Genomic DNA, 20,425 nt, shown 5'->3' with positions numbered 1-20,425 from the left:
GGAGAGAAATTTGGAACTACCGCCCAAAGGGCAACAAAAATGTGCATACCCTTTGATCCAGCAATACCACTACTAGGTCTATACCCTGAAGAGATGATGAAAAAGGGTAAAAACATCACTTGTACAAAAATATTCATAGCAGCCCTGTTTGTGGTGGCAAAGAATTAGAAATCAAGTAAATGTCCTTCAATTGGGGAATGGCTTAGCAAACTGTATAAACCAAAGATCATTATCCTTTCTGGTCATATTGGCCAGTCTGAGAGGTGTGAGGTGGTACATCAGAGAAACTTTAATTTGTTCAGCCCATCTCTCTAGGATCTAGTCCCTATTGTTAATCAATGTGGATCCATCAGCACTGAGTAGTTGAGATGCACCATATGTCTTTGGCCCATAAATAGCTTTCAGGGCATCATAAAAGCATTTTTGTTTGTTACTGTCTGCATAAAATTGAATTTCACCTGCCTTCTTACTGAGCTAAGAGTCCTGCATCTCTCTAAGCTTCACTTGGACTGTTTAACAGAATTAAATGCTGCCTTCAAAGAAATGGATGAACTATCCTGCTGGTAAACCCTGTGGAGTTCTTCTTTGATTTAGCAGCTTCTGTATTTCTCCATCATTTTCATCAAATTACTCTTAGTGTTTGTGAGAGTTTCTGGCCTAGATGAGCAGATCTCTGAAAGCTGCCTACTGCTTTTATGCTCCATTGTTGCCAACTGTGTGTTGGCTCAGTTTCCCCTCCAAGTTAGCAACAAAGTGTTCCTGCTCAGAGAGACACTCTAATCTCTTGACATTAATTTTTCCAGTGTTCATTTTGCTTTGGGGCCGCCACTTTGGTTGAATAGGAATATTTAGCTTAGGGAAGATGAGTCTGTGATCAGTCCAGCACTCTGCACCACACATTGCCTTTGTCTCTTTCACATCCTGTCTTTCTCTTCTCTTTACAATTAGATGTCAACGTTTGCTATGAGGGTGCATCCAGGAATATTTATTGCATTTAGGATAACAGAATACAGTGTTTGTGATAGAAGCTCATGATATATACAAGTCTTTAGTAGAAGGTGACCATTGCTGTTGCTGTTTCTAACTCCATTTCTCCCCCAAATTCCCTGCAATGTCTCGTGATCTAAGCCTACTCTAACATTACAAAATCTTCTTCAAAGAAGATTCCACTCACCATTGGGGCATATAACATACACACACTCATAGATAACACAAGATCCAATGGACCTGAAAGGTGAACAGCTCTTGTTGCAAGAGAACTCATCAGGCATCCAAATAGCAGCCTTGAGTGAAACAAGGCTGGCAAATGAAGTCTAGCTTACTGAAGTTGGAGCTGGATACACATTTTTCTGAAGTGGTTGAAGTGAAAGAGAATGCCATGAAGCTAGGGTAAAACTAATCTAGTCAACATTCTTGAATACCTACCAAAAGCAGTGAATGACAAGCTCATGACAATGAATTTGCCACATCTTGGAAAACACCATGCCACCATTATCAGTGCCTATGCTCCCACCATAATGAACACTGATGAAGTTAAAGCAGAATTTTATGAAGACCTGGAAACCCTTATCTTCAATGTACCAAAAGCAGACAAACTTACAAAAATCTGGCTTTACACAAACTGTTTGAAATTGAAGTGAGCAAAATCAGTACATTGTATACAATCATAATAATATTCTGAAGGGCTCATGGTGAAGAATGCTTTGTACCTTTAGAGAAAGCTGTTGGAATCTAAAAGCAGATCAAAACTTTTTTTTTGTTTTTTTATTTTATTTTTCTTGTTTTGGGGGGGAGAGAGAGGGTCTATGTCTTTTTTCACAACATGATTAATTTGGAAATATGTTTTCATGACTTCAAATGTATCAAATTGCTTACCTTCTCACTAAAGGGGGAAAATAGGTTGGAAAAGGAGATTTTGAAATTCAAAATTTTAAAAAATGAATGTTTAAAACTTTCTATGTATATTTGAGGATAAAGAAAAAATAGTGAATCATTTTCCTTTATTTTGCAATATTTTTTCATAAATGAATCAACATGTTTTTAGATTTGGATACTATTTCCTTTTGTTTTTTCTATTGATTTATAAATTTATAATCAAGGTCTTTGGGATTGCTTCTTCTTTACTTGGTTCCTTTCCATCTTTTTTTTCCCCTCTTATTTTCCTTCTCTCTCACTTCCTGACTTTTTTTTCCCCTCTGATTGATTTCCTTGAGAATTTGTTCTCAAAGCTTGTTAATCTCTCTCCCCCCCCACCCCCGTGGTCCCCCCCCCCCCCCCCCCCCCCACACACACACCTGTTCTGTCCCACTTCTCTGGCCCAGCATCTTCAGTTCACAACCTGTTTTACCTGTTTTCTCCAGCACTGGCTGTTCAGAGCTTGGTAGCTCTGATGCTGCTGGGTTATTGCCCGCAGCAGGCTTTTGTTCCAGAAGGGCTATGGCCAAGTTGGTTGGTGAGGTCCAAGCAAGCTCTTCCTTCGTGGAACCAGGGTCTCTGTGGACTTAGAAAGAAGGAATGGAAAACTAGGATTGAGGGATGGTTTTTTTTGGAAGTGGTTTCCATGTAATCCTGAGTCACATCCTTGGGTCTTGCCTCCAACCAGTCTTGGAGCCAGAAATTTTGGAGTTGGGGAGAGCTGCTGAGTGGGCTGGGTTTAGGTTCAGTTTTCTGTTACCTTTAGGATTCTAGGTGCCCTGGACCAAGGAGACAGATGAAGTTACTTTATATTTGGCACATAATAATGACCAGTACATCATTTTGTTGTTTATATGATTAGGAACCAGGAATAATGCTTAATTTGTTTTTGCTTATTTAGTTTTTATAAGGCTATGGGGTTAAGTGACTTGCCCAGGGTCACATAACTAGGTAATTATTACATGTCTGGATACAGATCTTCCTGACTCCAGGGCCAGTGCTCTATCCACTATGCCACCTAATTGCCCCATTAGTTGTTTTTTTTTTTAAGGGAAATTGGGAGGTTGAGAAAAGGACATTTAGATGCTTACTCTGAAAATGCATCTTGCCACAACTGTTAATTTTCACAAATCACTTCTCTTTGGATCTCTTTCCTAATCCCCAAAATAAGGAAAGTGGACTGGATTTATTTAAATTCATTAATTAAGCATTTACTACGTGTGTACCATTGCTAGGGGCAGAAAGCAGTACAAAGATTGGTGTACAGAGGACAAAGGTACTCCAACCTCTAAACAGAGTTAGCACATAGAGTGTGCAGTGTGGATAGATGTGGGCAGGGAAATTCATTTTATTTTAAAGAAAGAAAACTTTATTGTGTAACTTTTTAAAAAATTCTCCTCACTAAGCACTTAAGCTTTCTCATATGTTAGAGAAATGTGTGTCCTGGGAGCTAGTACTCTCCCTGAATCCATTATCCTCCCAGAGCAATTTGACTTGTCATGTGTCTGCTGACACAGAGGTACGCCAGGCTCCAGTGAACAAGCCCCTGGCCCACCATTTATGCCTGTCCCTTGGCCCCAGGTGCTGCTGTTGCTGCTAGTTTCATTCACTATGTCTTGAATTAGTGAGAGAGAGAGAGAGAGAGAGAGAGAGAGAGAGAGAGAGATAGACTGTCTCCATGTTTGTGTGTGTGTGTGTGTGTGTGTGTATATATCTGTGTTATGTGTGTGTGGTGTGTATATGTGTGTGTATGTGGTGTATGGAGTGCATGTCTGTCCTTGTGTGTATATGTGTATCTGTGTTGTGTATATGTGTTATGTGTGCATCTGTTTTGTGTGTGTGTGGTCTGTCTCTGTGTGTGTGGTATGTGTATATGTTATGTGTGTAGTATATGTTGATGTGTCCTTTTGTGTGTATATGTACTATGTGTGTATGAATGCATGTCATGTTATGTGTATGTGTGTCTGTCTCTATGTGTGTCCCTGTGTTTTGTGTGTCTGTATTATGTGTGTCTATGTGTGTGTGTCTCTGTGTTGTGTATGTGGTATATGTGTGTGGGTGTGTGCCTGTGATACGTGTCTATGCATGTGTCTCTGTGTTGTATATGTGGTATATGTATATGAGTGTGTGTCTGTGATATGTGTCTGTGTGTCTTTGTGTGGTGTATGTATGTGACTGTTTCTGTGTGTCTGTTTTGTTCTGTGTATGTGTGTATGGTGTGTGTTTTATGTGTCTGAGTGTATGTTATTTGTGTGTTGTCTGTGTGTCTATGTGTGTATGTATGTGTGTTGTTTGTGTGAGTGCGTGTGCGTGTGGTGCCTTCCAGACCATCCCTCTTGAATACTAATAAGTGAATCTAAGAAACTAGTTTAATAAGCTCTCTTGCTGCTTATGGGACTTCAGTCTCATCTTCATCGTGTAGGTGGACGCAAGAATAAAAACAACCTGAGCGAGAATGTTTTGTTCTCCCTTCTACCTCAATATAATCATTAAATCCCCTTCATTTTATCTCTTTCTAACAGTTGTAGTAATTATTTAAAGCTTCTGCTTGGCTCCTTGGAGAGGAAATGAAGCTGGTCTTCCTTAGCAGGGATATTTTATCATACACACCTACATGATAGCTTTATTATGTTCAAGTTAGAAATTGGGGTTCCAATCCAGTGCATTGGTCTGATAACTTTATTCATATTTCAGGTTGAGTAATCATTTTTGTTTCACTATCTGATTCCCTGGAGAATGTGCTAATTTAAAAGTTGTGCAGTTTTCCTTATCAGGTATTCATTGATGGCTTATACTATAAGTTACTCAGACAGCATAAATCAATTCGTTTATATATATTTGTCCCCCTAACAAGTTTATAGCTTTATTAGGTATTCACTTAGGATTTCTTAGATATGTCATAAAATATTTCAGAATGGAGATATGATTTTTGATTGAGATAATATCCTTTGTAGACCAAAGCCTTTATACACAAATTGTAGTATTTGCAAACCATACCAGTGATTTGCTTTTAAATTTCTTAATTTGAACTTACCACGAAATAACAGAGCATTTCTACATACAAAATAGAACATAAAACTGAGAGTCTATGTTGCACTATTTTTTTCTTTAAGAATATAACTTTTAAAGTTGTCCTGCTCCTCCAGGTTTCCTTCTGAAAACAAGTAATTTCTCTAATATTTAAATGCAGGCTTAATGAAATAGTGAAAGCCTGAATATGGAGAAAACTTATATAAAGAAATCAGAGAAAAGAGATTCCAGTATTCTTATTTATGGCATTTTTCCTTAAAGGCTTAATTTCAGAAGTAATATCCTTTTTTTAATCTTGCTAATCAACTCAGCATTTTATTATGAAAAATAATTATAAGTAACAAATAATGAAAGCATTACTAATTGAAATATCCATTTTGTAAAGACAACTACTTATTTCTAAATTAAGAAGGTTTCCGAAAAGCATCATAGGCAGTTAATGAATCTCTTCTTAATTAAATTGAACCTTTTTCCTTTTCTAAAATTCAAATGAGGAAATTTGCAATATGATAAATTCAAATTGCTTTAATACTAAATTGACCATTAGAGAATCTGTAAATCTAATACATGATTATATTATACAATTATGATAAGAATCTTTTGTGTTCATAAGGAAATTATCTAAATTTTGAGATAAATTTATCCTTTGAGTTTATTTTATCCTCAAAATGCAAAAAAGTTAAATAAAGATTTATTAGCTTTTCTTAACTAACCAATTGAAACTTGCCATGAAAATTTAGAATATATCCCTTCCATATTGAATATTCATCTTTTTTTTTTTTTTCCTTTTAGCCTCTTAGCAAGTATCCAGCTTTGGTGAATGACATCTCCTTCTGGCTCCCCTCTCAGAATTACTCTGAGAATGATTTCTATGACTTAGTCCGAACCATTGGAGGGGACCTGGTGGAGAAGGTTGATCTCATAGACAAGTTTGAGCATCCAAAGTAAGTAAAACTTTTTAATACATTTCTTCGCCACATATAGATAACAGTGATTTTCTGAGAATAAACATCTATTTACCTACATAAAGTTAAAAAAAACCCTGCTTAATGTAAATTCTCTAGGAATGGTAGGGTTACGTACAGTTCATTGAATTTATTGTTACATTTGACAATTCATCAGAAATTTTCATTACTGCCCTGGCCCTCTTCTTGAAATCTCTTCCAAAAGACTTTAGTATCTTTTCCTTTCTTTGTTATTTGAATGAATAAATCTATATCTTTCTTTGATTAATTATTCAGAGTATTCCAAAAATCCAGGTGTTTTAAACCTTTAGCTCTAAAACTTTTGGTACACCGTTTATTGCAAAGTCTTAATTCTGATTATGAATTTTTATCATGAAATAGCTTAAGTATAGTGGTAGACTCTACCTCAGATATTGTTCTTTAAAAATTAGATCCCTGATTTGTTTTGTTACTACTCAGTTCCATATTAAAAGCATAGGGATGGAATGGGGGAGGTGGGTGGAATTTATGACTAATTTAAAATTTAATCATCATTTTTTTTTTATAGTACTTAGAGAGCAGGCCTCTGTTTTCCCTCACATAGGCATCTTCCCTAGATTAGGAAATTCCCTCAGTAAATTCTGGTTGGCATCATCTCTGTTACTTTTGAAGTTTTAAAAGATTTTATTAGAGGAAGAACATAATTCTATCTGCTTTGTTACGCTTCCTTTTGCTTTTGAAAGTAAAGTACAGCAAGAAGTGCTTTGAGAATATTAAACTAACTCAACTCACACTGATAGATTCTGGTTTTTGAAGTCTTATATGCATGGACATTAAGCATGATAGTAGGTTAGCTCCCATCCCCCGGGGCCCAGGAGCTGTACCCCAGAGTCCTGGTTAGGATTTCATACGTTCTCTCTCATGAGAGAAGGAGAATTCCCTGTCACTTGAGGCATGGCAGTAGGTCTTGCCCAGGAAGTTTATCTAAGTGAACTAAAAGGGAAGAATTGTCTACCATTGAACCATAAAGTTCAAAGCCTTTGCTTTCCTTGAAGAAGACAGAGGATGGCATTAGGGCTGCCTTTTTCATTCCATCTATGGGAGGTGCAGCTGCCAGTAAACTTAGTTTCAGCTCTGGTCAGTGGCCCATGAACTAAGGTAATATAACAGTGATCCAGATAACTACCCATTCAGCCAGTTTGGTTGGATTTTTTTTTAGGTTTTTTTTTTTGCAAGGCAAATGGGGTTAAGTGGCTTGCCCCACAGCTAGGTAATTATTAAGTGTCTAAAACCGGATTTGAACCCAGGTACTCCTGACTCCAGGGCCAGTGCTTTATCCACTGTGCCACCTAGCCACCCCCAGTTTGGTTGGATTTTGACAAGAAGGGAACAACTCCAATAGTTATTACATGAGGCTTTATTAAGGTTACTGACACTTACCATTTGCAGTTGGTAGTAAATGTAAACAAGATCTAGAGGCCAGTGCTGAAAGTAGAAAACCTCTAGTAAGCACTATGGTAGAAGAAAAAGGAAGAATGTGAAAGAGATAGGGTATGACACTCAGGGAAAGATCCCCAAGCATCAAATGAGAGTGGAAGACAACCATACTATCAAGGAACTGGCAATGATTGCTTTCCTGACTGGAATTTAAATGGAATTTTTATCACATTGTTCAAAGATACTCCCCAGATTTGAGGGGAGAGGGGAGGGTTGAGGAGAGGTGGTTAACCCCAAGTGCAACATAATCAGAGGCCTGCCCATTGTTTGGAGCAGTGAAGCTTATCTCCAAAGTTCAGGGTAAGCGTAAGTCCACTCAATGTTCTCACCTTGGTCATCTTGACACTGCCAAGAAATAGGGTATTGGGTGATCATTCATCTGGATACACAGTCAGGGAAAGCCAAGGTATGGGGATGAGAGAAGATTCTATAAATTACCTAATATAAATTTCCTTAGTGAAGTAAAATTGCATCATAAGTCAGAGTTACAAGATGAACCCTAGATCACAAAATGTAGTCTAAGAAACATCAAAAGATTACATAGTAGTTCATATTTTCAATACAAATCTATAGTCCATACTCCATGAATGAACAAAAAAACCACTATGTATTTAAGGAATCAGGCTCATACTTTTAAACATCTGTTGGGTACCCTGCCACACCATCCTATATTCCACTGCCTACCATTCCCTGCTGTCATCTCCAACCTCTCATTCATTCTTCCTCTTCTATACAGATGTACCTCGCCAGGGGTATGCTAAGATGTGCCAATGGAAACCAATTTGAGAGAGCCAACTGCCAAATTTTCAATTATACTTCAAAAATCAGGATTTATTATTTACTGATTGTTTAGACTTAGGAAAGTGGTAGAGAAAATTTTAACAGTGCAGATAAAGCTTAAAAATATGTTATGTATACTTTGGTGGGGGGAGGGAGTGATTAATTTGGTACTATTTCTTCCATTCTGGGAACATCTACATGAATCAGTTCATAAAATATAGAGTAAAATAAAGTCAGTAGTGGTTGAAATGGAGGGAATGGGAAGGACCCGACATAAGTTTGCCATATTATAGCTGCATAAATTTCACTCTATAAACTATGTCTCCAAGAATGTCAAGTTTAACTGCAGTCCCCCCCCCCCCCCCCCATCTTCAGTGCTCCTTTACCTTTAGTTATTGAACATTTTGGAGTCTCCCTTTCTTTGCTTTGGAGTTACTGGATTTCTGTCAATTCCTCTTTCACATACATGAAATTAGGCAAATAACTTTCTGTAGCTGATGTAAAATGAAGATTAGATGATTTCTTAGGTCCCTTTAAGCTCTAAGATTGTATGACTTTCTCAATATTAAGGACTTAGTTCAACTCTTCTTCATGGTCCTGTTGCCTTCTCCCTCTTCTGAGAAAAGATCCATCAGATTTTTAGGCTTGCTGCCATGTCTTTTATTCTTATACCCCCTTCCTTTTCATTGCTTTCCCAATATTTGTTACACTGATGAGTTGGTGAGGATACAATCTTCCTTTAAAACATATCTGAAAGAATGTTTCTGCCTTGGAATCTTCCTTAAGCATTAGCTGATCACCATTAATTAATTCAGCATCTATGATTCTGTATTTCTTCCTCTCACAGGTAGATGGAATTGGTATAGATGAACCCTTTCCAATCTGAACTTTCACTGCTCTGTAATCTTTAGATAAATGTATGTGTGTATATGTGTGTGTGTATATATATATATATATATGATATATATCCTTATGTATGTATATATAAAAGTGCTTTCTAAAAAATTTTATGGCTTACAATTGAGTATATTTGAGTTTTTATTATGTGATTTTATTTTATTTTTTCAATTACATGCAAAGATAGTTTTCATCATTCATCTTTTTTGTGATCTTTTGAGTTTCATGTTTTTCTACCCCCTTCCCTATGACAGTGAATAATCTGATATAGATTATACACATTATACATATATTTATTTATAAGAAAAATTACTTCCTTTGGTGGGTTTTGGATCCTAGGAGGGCAGATACAATTCCTAAATGGTGATGCTTATGGAAAGACTTTACAAAGGGTCTTGGAGTTAGATATCCTAAGGTCAGAAATGATGCAGAATACCCTTTAATCCAGCAATACCACTACTGAGTCTGTATCCTGAAGAGATCATGAAAAAGGGTAAAAATTTCCACATATACAAAAATATCCATAGCAGCTCTTTTTGTAGTGGCAAAGAATGGGAAATTGAGGAAATGGCCATCAATAGGGTAATGACTGAATAAATTGTGGTAAATATATGTGATGGAACACTATTGCTTTATTAGAAATCATGAGGGATGGAATTTCAGAAAAGCCTGAAAAGTCTTTGCATGAAGAACCAGAACATTTTACATATTAACAACAACATGGGGTGATGATCAACCATGATAGATTTGTTCATTTCAGTGATACAATAATCTAAGACAATTTTTAAAGACCTGTGATGGAAAATACAATCTGTACCCAGAGAAGGAATTGTGGTATTTTAATGAAGACCAAAGCTTATTATCTTCAATTTTTAAATTATTATTTAAATTTAAATTATTAAATAATATTAACTAACCAATTAATTAATATTAAATTTAAATTATTAAATATATTATGTCACTTTTTTCTCTCTAATGTTTTCTTTCTTGCATTTGGATCTGATTCTTCTCTCACAACATCTTCAATATCAATCTATGTTTAGCCTGGTTATAAATATAGAGCTTATATCAGATTATTTTCTATCGGGGGAGAGGGGGAAAGAAGGGAGAGAGGGAGAACAATTGTAAAACTCAAAACCTTGCAAAAAAAAATGATTGGTAAAAACTACCATTGCATGTAGTTGGAAAAAAACAAGTAAATAAAATATTTAAATTGAAAGAAAAATGATGAAACTTTTAGAGGAATGATAGCTCAGAATGACTAGAAAAAAAGAAAGTCCAATTCAAAGAAATGTTGTGATTAGAATCCAGGGAAGCCACTGAGTCAGAATTAAGGTAGTTATGAGAAAAGCTATTTCAGCTTGGGACCAAGATAGAAAGGCTTTTACTTCCTCTGGGACCAAGAGAATTGAAACAAATTACTTTGGCCTCAGGCTGAAGGTGGAGGTGAATGTCAGTGAATTCAGAAGGAAAGTTGAAAATGCCTGTAGAAGTTAGCTTTTGCTTGAACTTGTACCAAGTTGAATTGAATAAAAGGAACCCTGTACCTGATTTAATTAATCTGTATATAGTTTTTACTCTTCCCCCTAACTCTTTTTCTATTTTTGTACTTTATATAAACATAGAGAAACATACTTGAGGAAGGGTTAGCTCAGGTTATATACCTAATCATGATATTTTTAACAGACAAATTACCCAGATCCCTGAGTGATGTCATCTGAAAGTACACTAACCAGTGTTGGAATAACCTATGGTGCCTTCTTTGGGGAAGGTTCAACTCATCATGAGAGCTATAAATAACAATAAAAAACAATAGAATTTAATAGTTTGTAAAACTTACATTATCTATAGTTAAATCATTTTATCTTCGTGAAAACCTCTTGAATCAGTCAACCATTCAGATACTGTTATTGTCATTTTGTAGGTGAGAAAACTGAGGCTCACAAAGTTTAAATTATTTACTTCAGTTAAATAATTAGTAAATAACATAACCTAGACTTGAACATAGAATTCCTAAGTCCAGAGCTCTTCTCAACATATCATATTGTCTCTCCATTGCCTTGCTGTCTTTGCCCATTGAGCTGAAAGCTTCATTTTGATTCCAAAATACAGCTAGAAGGTATCTTAGGAAGTATCTATTTCACTCCATACATTCACAAAAATACCTGCTATGGCATACTTGACATGTTATCATCTAGCCTCCCCTGTTTGAATTCATTTTTAACATCTGCTGAGCAACCTTTATATAGTTGCTACTGTATATAGCAAGGGACTGAACTGGACTCCAGTAACATTAGAACAATAATAATAATAATAATAATAATAATAATAATAATAATAATAATAATAATATTTTGCAAAGGCTTTGATTCTTGAACATTTAATCTTTGAAACAACTCTCTGAGAAAGGTACTACATGTATTGTTATCTTCATATCTTTGTACTTACTTCATTTTTAATAAATTATGTGACCTGTCTGAGCCCCAGCTCCCTTCTTGGTAAAACAAACATGGTGGACTAGATGACTTCTAAGTTCTCCATCTCTACATCTATCATCATGTCATCCTTTCACATCTATGATTGTGATATTGATGCTCAGACTGGTTTCTCCCATGATTGGAATGCTCTCCCTAATAAGAACTGAAACAAAAACAATAATAAGGAAGATGATGATGATAGCAGCTAGTATGTATCTAGTGCTTTACATCTATTATCTCATTTGATCTAATTTATGTTCCTTGTTATTTATAATCTTTCTTTCCCACTTAAAAGTAAGTTCCCTGATGGTAGGGACTTTTTTTAGTTTTCTTTGTATCTTCATCACTTTGCATAGTTCTTGGTATACAATAAGTCCTTAATAAATGTTTGTTGACTGACTAATTTTCTATCTGCCTTACTCTGGATATATGTATCATAGATATGAGCCTTCTGAAAGAATTCAGTAGTTTGACTATTGGGTTATCACATTCGAGATAGTGTTAGAAATTTGACTTAATGGTGACTAACATCATACCAATGGGGAAATTTCTTTTTGACTCCAAATCATGATCATTGTCTATCATGAAGGAGGATGAATACATCCTAAGAAGAGGGAAGCAGTTTGTTCCGATTTCAGAATCCTGCAGTCAAGTGCCTGAGGTCCATTTAGATGATCAACTGTGGATAGTTGTCATGACAACTACAGTTCAGAGGCTGACATTTTTCCATTTATGCAGGTATCATTCTTATTTTACAAATGGGGAAACTGAGACTCAGCTGATATTTGAACATAAATCTCTTGCTCCCAAGTCTAGCATCCTTTTTCTCCCAAACCACATTATAAAGCTTCGTGTTGTTCATCCTTCATGCTCAAAGAAGACCCAAGACATCATGCTTCTGGGGAAAAGGTATATTGTATTCTACTGTGGCTGATTTGTATAATAGAGCTCAACTTAGAAGGCTCTACTTCCTGTGAGGCACAAATGGTTCATTTGAACATTTAGGATGCAGATGCCTTTAGATTTGTGCATCTCACCCTTCCTATGTGTTACTGTGATTCTACTTTGCTCATAAGATTAAGTAAAGGAGCCTGTAATTTAGTTGAAGAAATAGGAAGGACATAAACATATACAAAGGAAAAATTCAAGAAATATCATCATATGCTGTGATTTCAAAGGAGGGAGAGAGTATTGTGGGCTGGGAATTGTTAGGCTATGATATAGTTAAAACCACAAACCAAACACAGCAAACTAATGCTAATGAGGAAATTCCCACTGGGAGATGAAGTCCTAGATAGGACTTCAGGTAATAGATCATCTGATTGAGGAATGCCTCATAAGATGCTGATAAGAGGTTCAAAATTCTCTCTTTAATGCTCACTTTAGGAAAGTCACTTAATATCCCATACTTCAGTTTTCTGCTTAAATGAGAAGGGAAGATTTTGTGTTTCCTTTCAGCTCCAGATCTCTAAAAACCCTACCTATATTGAGGGTAAGTTTCTCAGTCTTGACACAGCCTCCCTACCTACACGTGGCCTCCATCTGAAATCAATAAGCATAGGACCAGGGGCAGCTGTGCCCACTACTTATCTTTGTGTACCACTTGAAGATTATTTTAATTTTAGTAAAGCAAGGACATGCTTGCATACCTACCCTCTAATTGCTTTATTGCCACATCTGATTCTCTCCTAAAATAAATAATCTAGGAGAAGTTCACAGAGGAGAAAAGACCCAAAGTTCTAGGCTTTTGATTCCATGGTGTAGTCTTTTCAAGTGATTTGCTCTCAGTTACCATAAGCAGTTGCTCCAACCTAATCTCTATATATCTTCCTTTCTCCCCTTTAATACTTGTCTTTATAGTTTAATTGTGTACATGTTGTTTCTTTGGGTTTTTTGGTAGTATTTTAATGATATCTTGTCCTGGCTCTGCCATTGGATTATAAATGAACTAACTCTACATGATATCCTTTCTCTAATCCTAGTGACCAATGTTAAGAATCCCTGGGCAGTGCCTGGGCAGCACAGACAGCTTGCCATTCATTCAGTGTTGGAGTAGTGACATCTGTTTCCTGAATATGTTTGTGATAAAGCAAGAAGAGCTTACCAAGTGAGTGAAGTAATCAGGCATGAATGAATTGAAAAGACACAATAGGGAGTATAAAAGTTATACTGAATGCATATGTAGTGAGTTAGGGTGCTACAAATTGGAGGCATCCCCTCACTTTGTGGATAGACCTCGCTCACAACCCTTTTGTACCTTCTTTTCCCCATGTAAGCCTGGGTGGTAAATAGGACAGAAGGGACTTCATCAGAGATTCTTGGGAGCTATGTTGGGTTTGTAGAGAGTGAACTTCAAGGCCAGACCATATAGCAGGTAACCCTCATCTGAATAGCTGACTCAGAAAGCTTGTGGACCTATAACTCAGTGGTGATCTCAGCAACCCAGTGCCATATATTGTAGACTGTAATGATGAAGCCCTGACTCTGATGTCATCCTGAGTCCCAATTATCTCTACATGGAATAAGAGAATGTTCAAGGAGAAGCCAGTGCACCCAGAGCCTGAAAATGAAATGCACATGTTTTATACTATATGAAAGGAACAGTCTTCAGTATTAATGAGTTGATGGTTTATAAACTTACCTTCAAATGTTTTAATATGTATAAAGTAGTTAGCAAACAATGAAGTGCTGTTGTTTTAATTGTTGTAATATTGTTATAATTATTACTATTATTTCTTGCTAGTCAAGCTTCATTTAAAATTAGAAATAGTTTCTAACATTTAGGAGGTAACCTTTATAATAAAGATGACTAGACTAATCTTGTCCTAACAATTGTTGACAGTCTTGTGATTGGCAGCCAAATATATGTCAGGGAAGTTCTAAAAAAGAAAGGAAATAGAGAAATATATAAATCTGTCAAACAAAAGTGAACCAAGTTTTCCCTAGTATTTAAAGAATAAAATTTTAATCAGAGAAAAACTAAAAATACTCTGCAATAGTTGACCAGAAAGCACAATTATTATTACTGTTGTTATTATTATTATTAGCAGATCCAGCTAATGTCTTCCTCATGCATCTGATTCAAGAATGGTATGAACTGTAAGTAGCCAGATGGTTAATGAATAAACTCTCTTACGTAGTAGCTGCACACAGTTAAAAAAGTTACTTTTACCTTAAGGAAGAGGACTTAAAAAAAAAGATTCCAACTTAATATTAAGGCTGATGTTTTTAGGATAATAGGGGTTGACTGCCCTTGAACTGAGAATGTATGCTGTTGCAGAGTAGACTAGTTAAAGTCCACAGAGCTATCAGAAAGTTCCAATTTTTAAAATAAACGACAAAAAAGAAAAACAAAACCCTGTAAAGCAGGAGAATGTATAGATCAGAACATTGTATTACTGCTGTTCAGAGAGCAGGAAAAAAAAAAAGAGAACTGTTCTGTGCCTGGGCATCTGTTTTTGTGTTTTTCCCCCCTCTTTCTTTCCTTTCCTTCTCCCTCTGGGTGAACTTGAATCTTAAGCTTTCCTTCCACAAAAGATACATTTCAGCTGAATGTCTCTAGCTGCCCAGTTTTCTGTCAGTGTTTGACAAATTAAATCACAATTATTTCAGTCCCCAATTGCCGTGTTCTCCCTTGTTCTCCAATATATCACCATTTGCTGAAGGTTTCTTCAGGATTACCTTCAGCAGCTGACCTGGCAGAGCCCCAAGGTGCTGCCAGCAGTCCCGCACAGCGAGGAGAAGGGAACACTCACCATCAGCTGGCAGAGAACACAGACCAATGACTTAATGAGCTCTGTTGTTTCATGTCCATTGCTTTAGGAAGCACCTTTATAAAGAGAATAGTCATGTATTCTTCCTAACAGGAAGTGGTCTTCAAACTTCTGCCACTAGTCATTTTTGACTGGCCTTTGTGTTTCCTGGAGTTGGGTTCCCCAACTCAAAAAATTGTGATTATTATTATTACTATTATTTCTTGCTAGTCAAGTGTCATTAAAAATTAGAAATAGTTTATAAGATTGAAGGGGTAACTTTTTAGTTAAAGTGAAAGGCCCACAGGAGAAAAATTCCAAGAAAGTATTGCTGGTCAAAGAAGAACCCCTAGGTTCTTGAGATAACTAGGTGTTACAGTAGATAGAAAAATAGGCAAGAAGTCAGGAAGACCCAAGTTTGAATAGACTGAGACCCTTATTAGCAGAGTGACCTGACCAAGTCACATAACCACCTGCCTCAGTTGCCTCAGACATAAATTGGGTATAATAATAATAATATTTGACTCTTGGGGTTGTTATAGGAATAAAATGAGGGAGCATCTGGTAAAGTGCTTCATACAATGCCTGGTCCCTAGTAGGTGATTAATACATGCCTGTTTCCTTCCTTCCAAAGAGAGACCACCACAGGCAGTTGCACCAATTTGCAACATGCTAAAGATGACTGTCCTGTCACTACCCTCTCTCAAGGGTTTCAGAGTCTCTAAATCAATTCCAACAAGCACCCACTCTACACAGAACCAGATGAAAAGAGCAGGTTCTCATTAGTTATGTGCAGTTGGTTCCCTCCTCTATCCATACCTTTGACTTGGCAGCGCATCACCCACTCCCTCCTTGACTCATTTGTTGCCCTGCCTCTGTTAATATGGGAATTCTTGCAGCTCAGCTTTTTCTTCATAGTTTTGGTTTCTTTAGTTACAGTGGAAAAATAAGTCAGACTCTTAAATGGTTCATTGGCATTTCAGGTAAGAGAAAAGGAAGTTGAATATGAGAGTGGATTACACTGATTCTGTAGGCCTGGGTATCTAGGAAGATGGTGCCCACAATAATAAGGAAGTCTGGAACAGAGGAGAGTTTGGAGAGGAAGAGGAAAAAAGATAAGTTCTGTTTTGGACATTGTTGAATCTAAGAGATATCCTGTTTGAGATGTCCAAATTAGTGAGGGAGGTTAGGGCTGGATATAAAGGTCTGAGAATTATTGGCCTAGTGATGAGAATTTAGCCATGATAATATAGAGACAGGAAAAGAGAAGGACCAAGACAGACCCTTACTTAGAGAATATCTATGATTACTGAGTGTGATCAGAAAGAAAATCTAGCAAAAAAAAAAGATTGATTAAAATTTCTATCCACAAAGATGTATGGGGATACTGGACAACAATTGGAATGTTAATCCAATTACTGGGAAGCTGGAACTAAAGGAAGCTAGTAGAAGCAGAATAGTTAATGGGTTCTAGACTTTGGCTTCACCTCCCTTTCTGGGTGTCTCCTCCCACCCCACCCCTACAAGCAGGGCAGTATTTTCCAGAATGGTCACACTCACGTTCAGTATTAGTGAGGAACTTAAATCCATGACAATCAGTTTTTAAAATTTGTTCTTTGTAACTGTATTATTTGACCATTTATAATAGTTCTTTTACTCAGACTCAGCAGTCACAGTATGAAGAAGAAGGTTCCCTTTTGTTCTAATTCTCATTGTATTGGAGAAAACAACCAGGCAGTTATTAAGCTCATTATTGTAAATTTGTTTAATTAAAATTACATTGAACTGCACTGAGATAACATGCATTTTCAAACTTCTATTAAAAATAGCTATTATGATCAGTTGGTTGCTTCCATGGGTGGCTAATTATTTTTGTTGGAGAGAGGCTTGAGGTTTTTTCCTTCATTAGTAAATGTAAAAAGCTAAATTTTACTAAATGGTACAAATGATTTTAAATTTTCATTTTTTTGTGAATGATTACTGAGTTTTATTTTATGTGGATATGTATGCATAGATTGATAGACAAATATAGATATAGAGATAGATATAGATTTTAAAGCTCAATGCTTTCTTTAAAAAGCATCAGTTAAGACATCCCATGAAATGGTTTCAGGTGAAGAACAATATATGTGTATAGTTTGTTCAGTTTTACAGATTGTAAACAACCTTGGAATAGAGAAAAAGGGCTGAAAGGAGTCTTGAGGGGAAGTTCTCTTTAGAAAAAAGATGCTTGGAAAATACAAAGTTAGTTATTTTCCTAAAAAGTAATTTTTTGCGCCATTTAACCATTGGATAATAAATCCACCAAATCATCTATATAGTTCAATGAAAATGTTTTCATACTTTTGTTAATAGGGCCAGTCTGAATTCAAGCTGATATAGTCTTTTTTTTTTAAAGGTTTTTGCAAGGCAATGGGGTTAAGTGGCTTGCCCAAGGCCACACAGCTAGGTCATTCTTAAGTGTCCGAGGCAGGATTTGAACTCAGGTACTCCTGACTCCAGGACCAGTGCTCTATTCACTGTGCCACCTAGCCACCCCTATAGAGTCTTCTTGTTTATCTTCTGGTCTAGATTTTTAAAGTATCTCTTGAAAGAGCATTGTGCAGTGATAAGGACATTCAGTAGAGCCACATGATTTGAAGTCTCTAAGATTCATTTTTCTGAACTGTAAAATGGGATAATAAGAATTGAATTTCCTCAGAGACAAGCAGACCAATTTGTATATTTTAAAGCACTTTATGAATGTGAGTGATTATCGATTATAAGTTTTATAAAATTAAAATTAATAAGATAAATGTAAAATTCTATATTAAGTTCCAACATCAGTTGCACAAGTACAAGAGGAGCAAGATGTATGACCAGTATGAGGAAATTTATATTCCCATTATCCTCTGCTGGTTTAACTACATATGAAGGACAGTGCTCTTGGAAGCATTGCATGTGTTGTGATGGAAATAGAACTGTTGTATTTCCATCTTAGAAACTTACTGGGTGTGTGACTATGGAAATGCTTTTTAATCTATCAGGCTCAGTTTTCTAGGGATAACTACATAAATTACCTGTACTAACTATCGTATGAAGTTGTTATAAGGAATATGTTTTGCCAGCCTTAAAGCAACATATAAATATTAGTTATTTAGGAAAAAAATAACAAAAGGGAGTGTTTCAAGAAAGAGGAACAGGATAGGAAGGGAATGAGAAATCATGTCAAAAGAGTGTCAGCTCAAGAAAAGACTTAGAGATGATGGAAGAAATATTGCTCTCATCCATCTTGACCCTAGAGGGCAGAACCAGAAGAAATAGAAAGGAATTGCCAAGGAGCCAATTTCTGCTTCATTTCTGCTCCAGTACTTTTGAAAGTATTCATACGTGAAATGGCTTCCTTTACAATTAGTGAGTTCAATTCACTGTTACTTTTCAAGAGTAGATTGTTAACACCAGGTCTCAGGGATGTTATAGAGCCTGAGAGAGGAGATTGGTTGGATTAATTCATCTCTGAACTTCCAAGTCTGAGCTTCCATGTGTATTAGTTTACAGATGAGAACATTAAGCCTGAAATATGTTAATGATTTGCCCAGAATTTCATAGATATTAAGCAAAAGAGATGTGAACCCCCATCTTCTGAGATGAGAAGTCCAAGAGAATATAGGGTAGCTTTTGATGTGTTTTGATATTTATGCCTTTCCCCATTAAAATATATATATATATATATATATATATATATATATATATATATATACACCTATATGCATGTGTGCAAATATACACACATGTAATACACCTTTGCATATGTTTACATGTACCTGTTCAACCTCCAAACTGGTCTGACTCTTCTTGACCCTGTTCATCATAACACACCTGAACAGTCTATGGAATTTTCTTGGCAAAGATACTGGAGTATTTTGCTATTTCCTTTTCTAGTGAATTAAAGCCATCAGAGGTTGAGTGACTTGCTCAGGGTCACACAGTTAGTTACTATATATCTGAGGCTGGGTTTGAATTCAAGTCTTCATGACCCTAGACTGCCTCAAAATACAGGTGTGCATATGTATCTGAAGGGAACACAGATAATGTGCTAATGGATCCTAATTTGGAGGATAACCTAAATCCATTCATTTAATGATATATGTAAATCATATATAAATATGAAGTCAGCACCCACCCTTACTTTAGGTTAAATGATCTGTATTGTTTTGTCTGTCCTTGCCTAGAAAAGGAGGTGAGCCAGACTTGAAGCAAGATTGTAAGCTTCTTGAGAGAAGGGATGGTTTTTGCCTTTGTTTCCCTGATGCTTAGCATAAAATGGAAGAAATAAGGAGATCACAGCCTATCAATGAAAGGCCTTTTGTTGGTGAAAAAAATAAGAAAAAGGAAATTAAAAACTACTAACTGGGTTACAAAACAGCAAAATGTTATATCTTCAGTCTTTACTTTGTGTGAGTTCACTAAGGATGAGATTTTAAATTTGTATTGAATGTACATTATTGTCTCTAAAGTCTCTGATCTGATTTTAGAGTTACTATAGTGTCTTAATATAGTAGGGGATTCTTAGAAGATGGGAGGTTTAGAACCTATCCATCTGACTCCTGGACAGCTAAATTATGGGTTATCTGGTACAAAAGGACCAAAGGTCTTAGTGTAGATGAAGAAAAAAATTGTAGTGAGACAAAATGTAACAGATACTGAGGTAACAGTTGTAGTCAGTAGCAGAGCGAGGATTCAAATGCAGCTCTCTCCACAACCTGCTTTTCTGCTATCACACCATTGAAGGAAAGGGGAAAAAAATGGGTGGATTCTGATTGGAATTTGATGAGCTATCAATAATAGTGACTTAAGGGGATACAAAGTAGCTGCTGTTAGTGTTCCACAAAGTGATCAATCATGTTAAAGAGCTGACTCAGTTTTTTTTTTATTTGAAATCTATTTTTATTTTAAAATCAGTTTGGTAATAAAAAACAAATAAAAAAACCCAAAATTTCTAATAACAACTGCTAGACACACTTTAAAGCAGCATCCCTACACTAATTTTCTGAGGGCAGTTTTATTTCTTTTTTTTTTTTAGGTTTTTTTTGCAAGGCAAAAGGGGTTAAGTGGCTTGCCCAAGGCCACACAGCTAGGTAATTATTAAGTGTCT

The 20,425-nt window shown here is 36.1% G+C and overlaps 1 protein-coding gene across 7 annotated transcripts in view; it reads left to right on the top strand.

Moving 5' to 3' along the window:
• Positions 1-20,425, top strand: part of FARS2 (phenylalanyl-tRNA synthetase 2, mitochondrial) — a 662,046-nt gene that overhangs the window by 442,026 nt on the left and 199,595 nt on the right. For all 7 annotated transcript variants that reach the window (XM_074208467.1, XM_074208461.1, XM_074208465.1 and 4 more), the window contains one exon: positions 5,737-5,888. In XM_074208467.1, coding sequence (XP_074064568.1) covers positions 5,737-5,888 — 152 coding nt within the window. The remainder of the gene's footprint in view (positions 1-5,736; positions 5,889-20,425) is intronic.

This window comes from Macrotis lagotis, chromosome X (assembly GCF_037893015.1).
Source record: "Macrotis lagotis isolate mMagLag1 chromosome X, bilby.v1.9.chrom.fasta, whole genome shotgun sequence".
Taxonomy (NCBI): Eukaryota; Metazoa; Chordata; class Mammalia; order Peramelemorphia; family Peramelidae; genus Macrotis; species Macrotis lagotis.
This window is presented reverse-complemented; position numbering and strand designations above follow the sequence as displayed.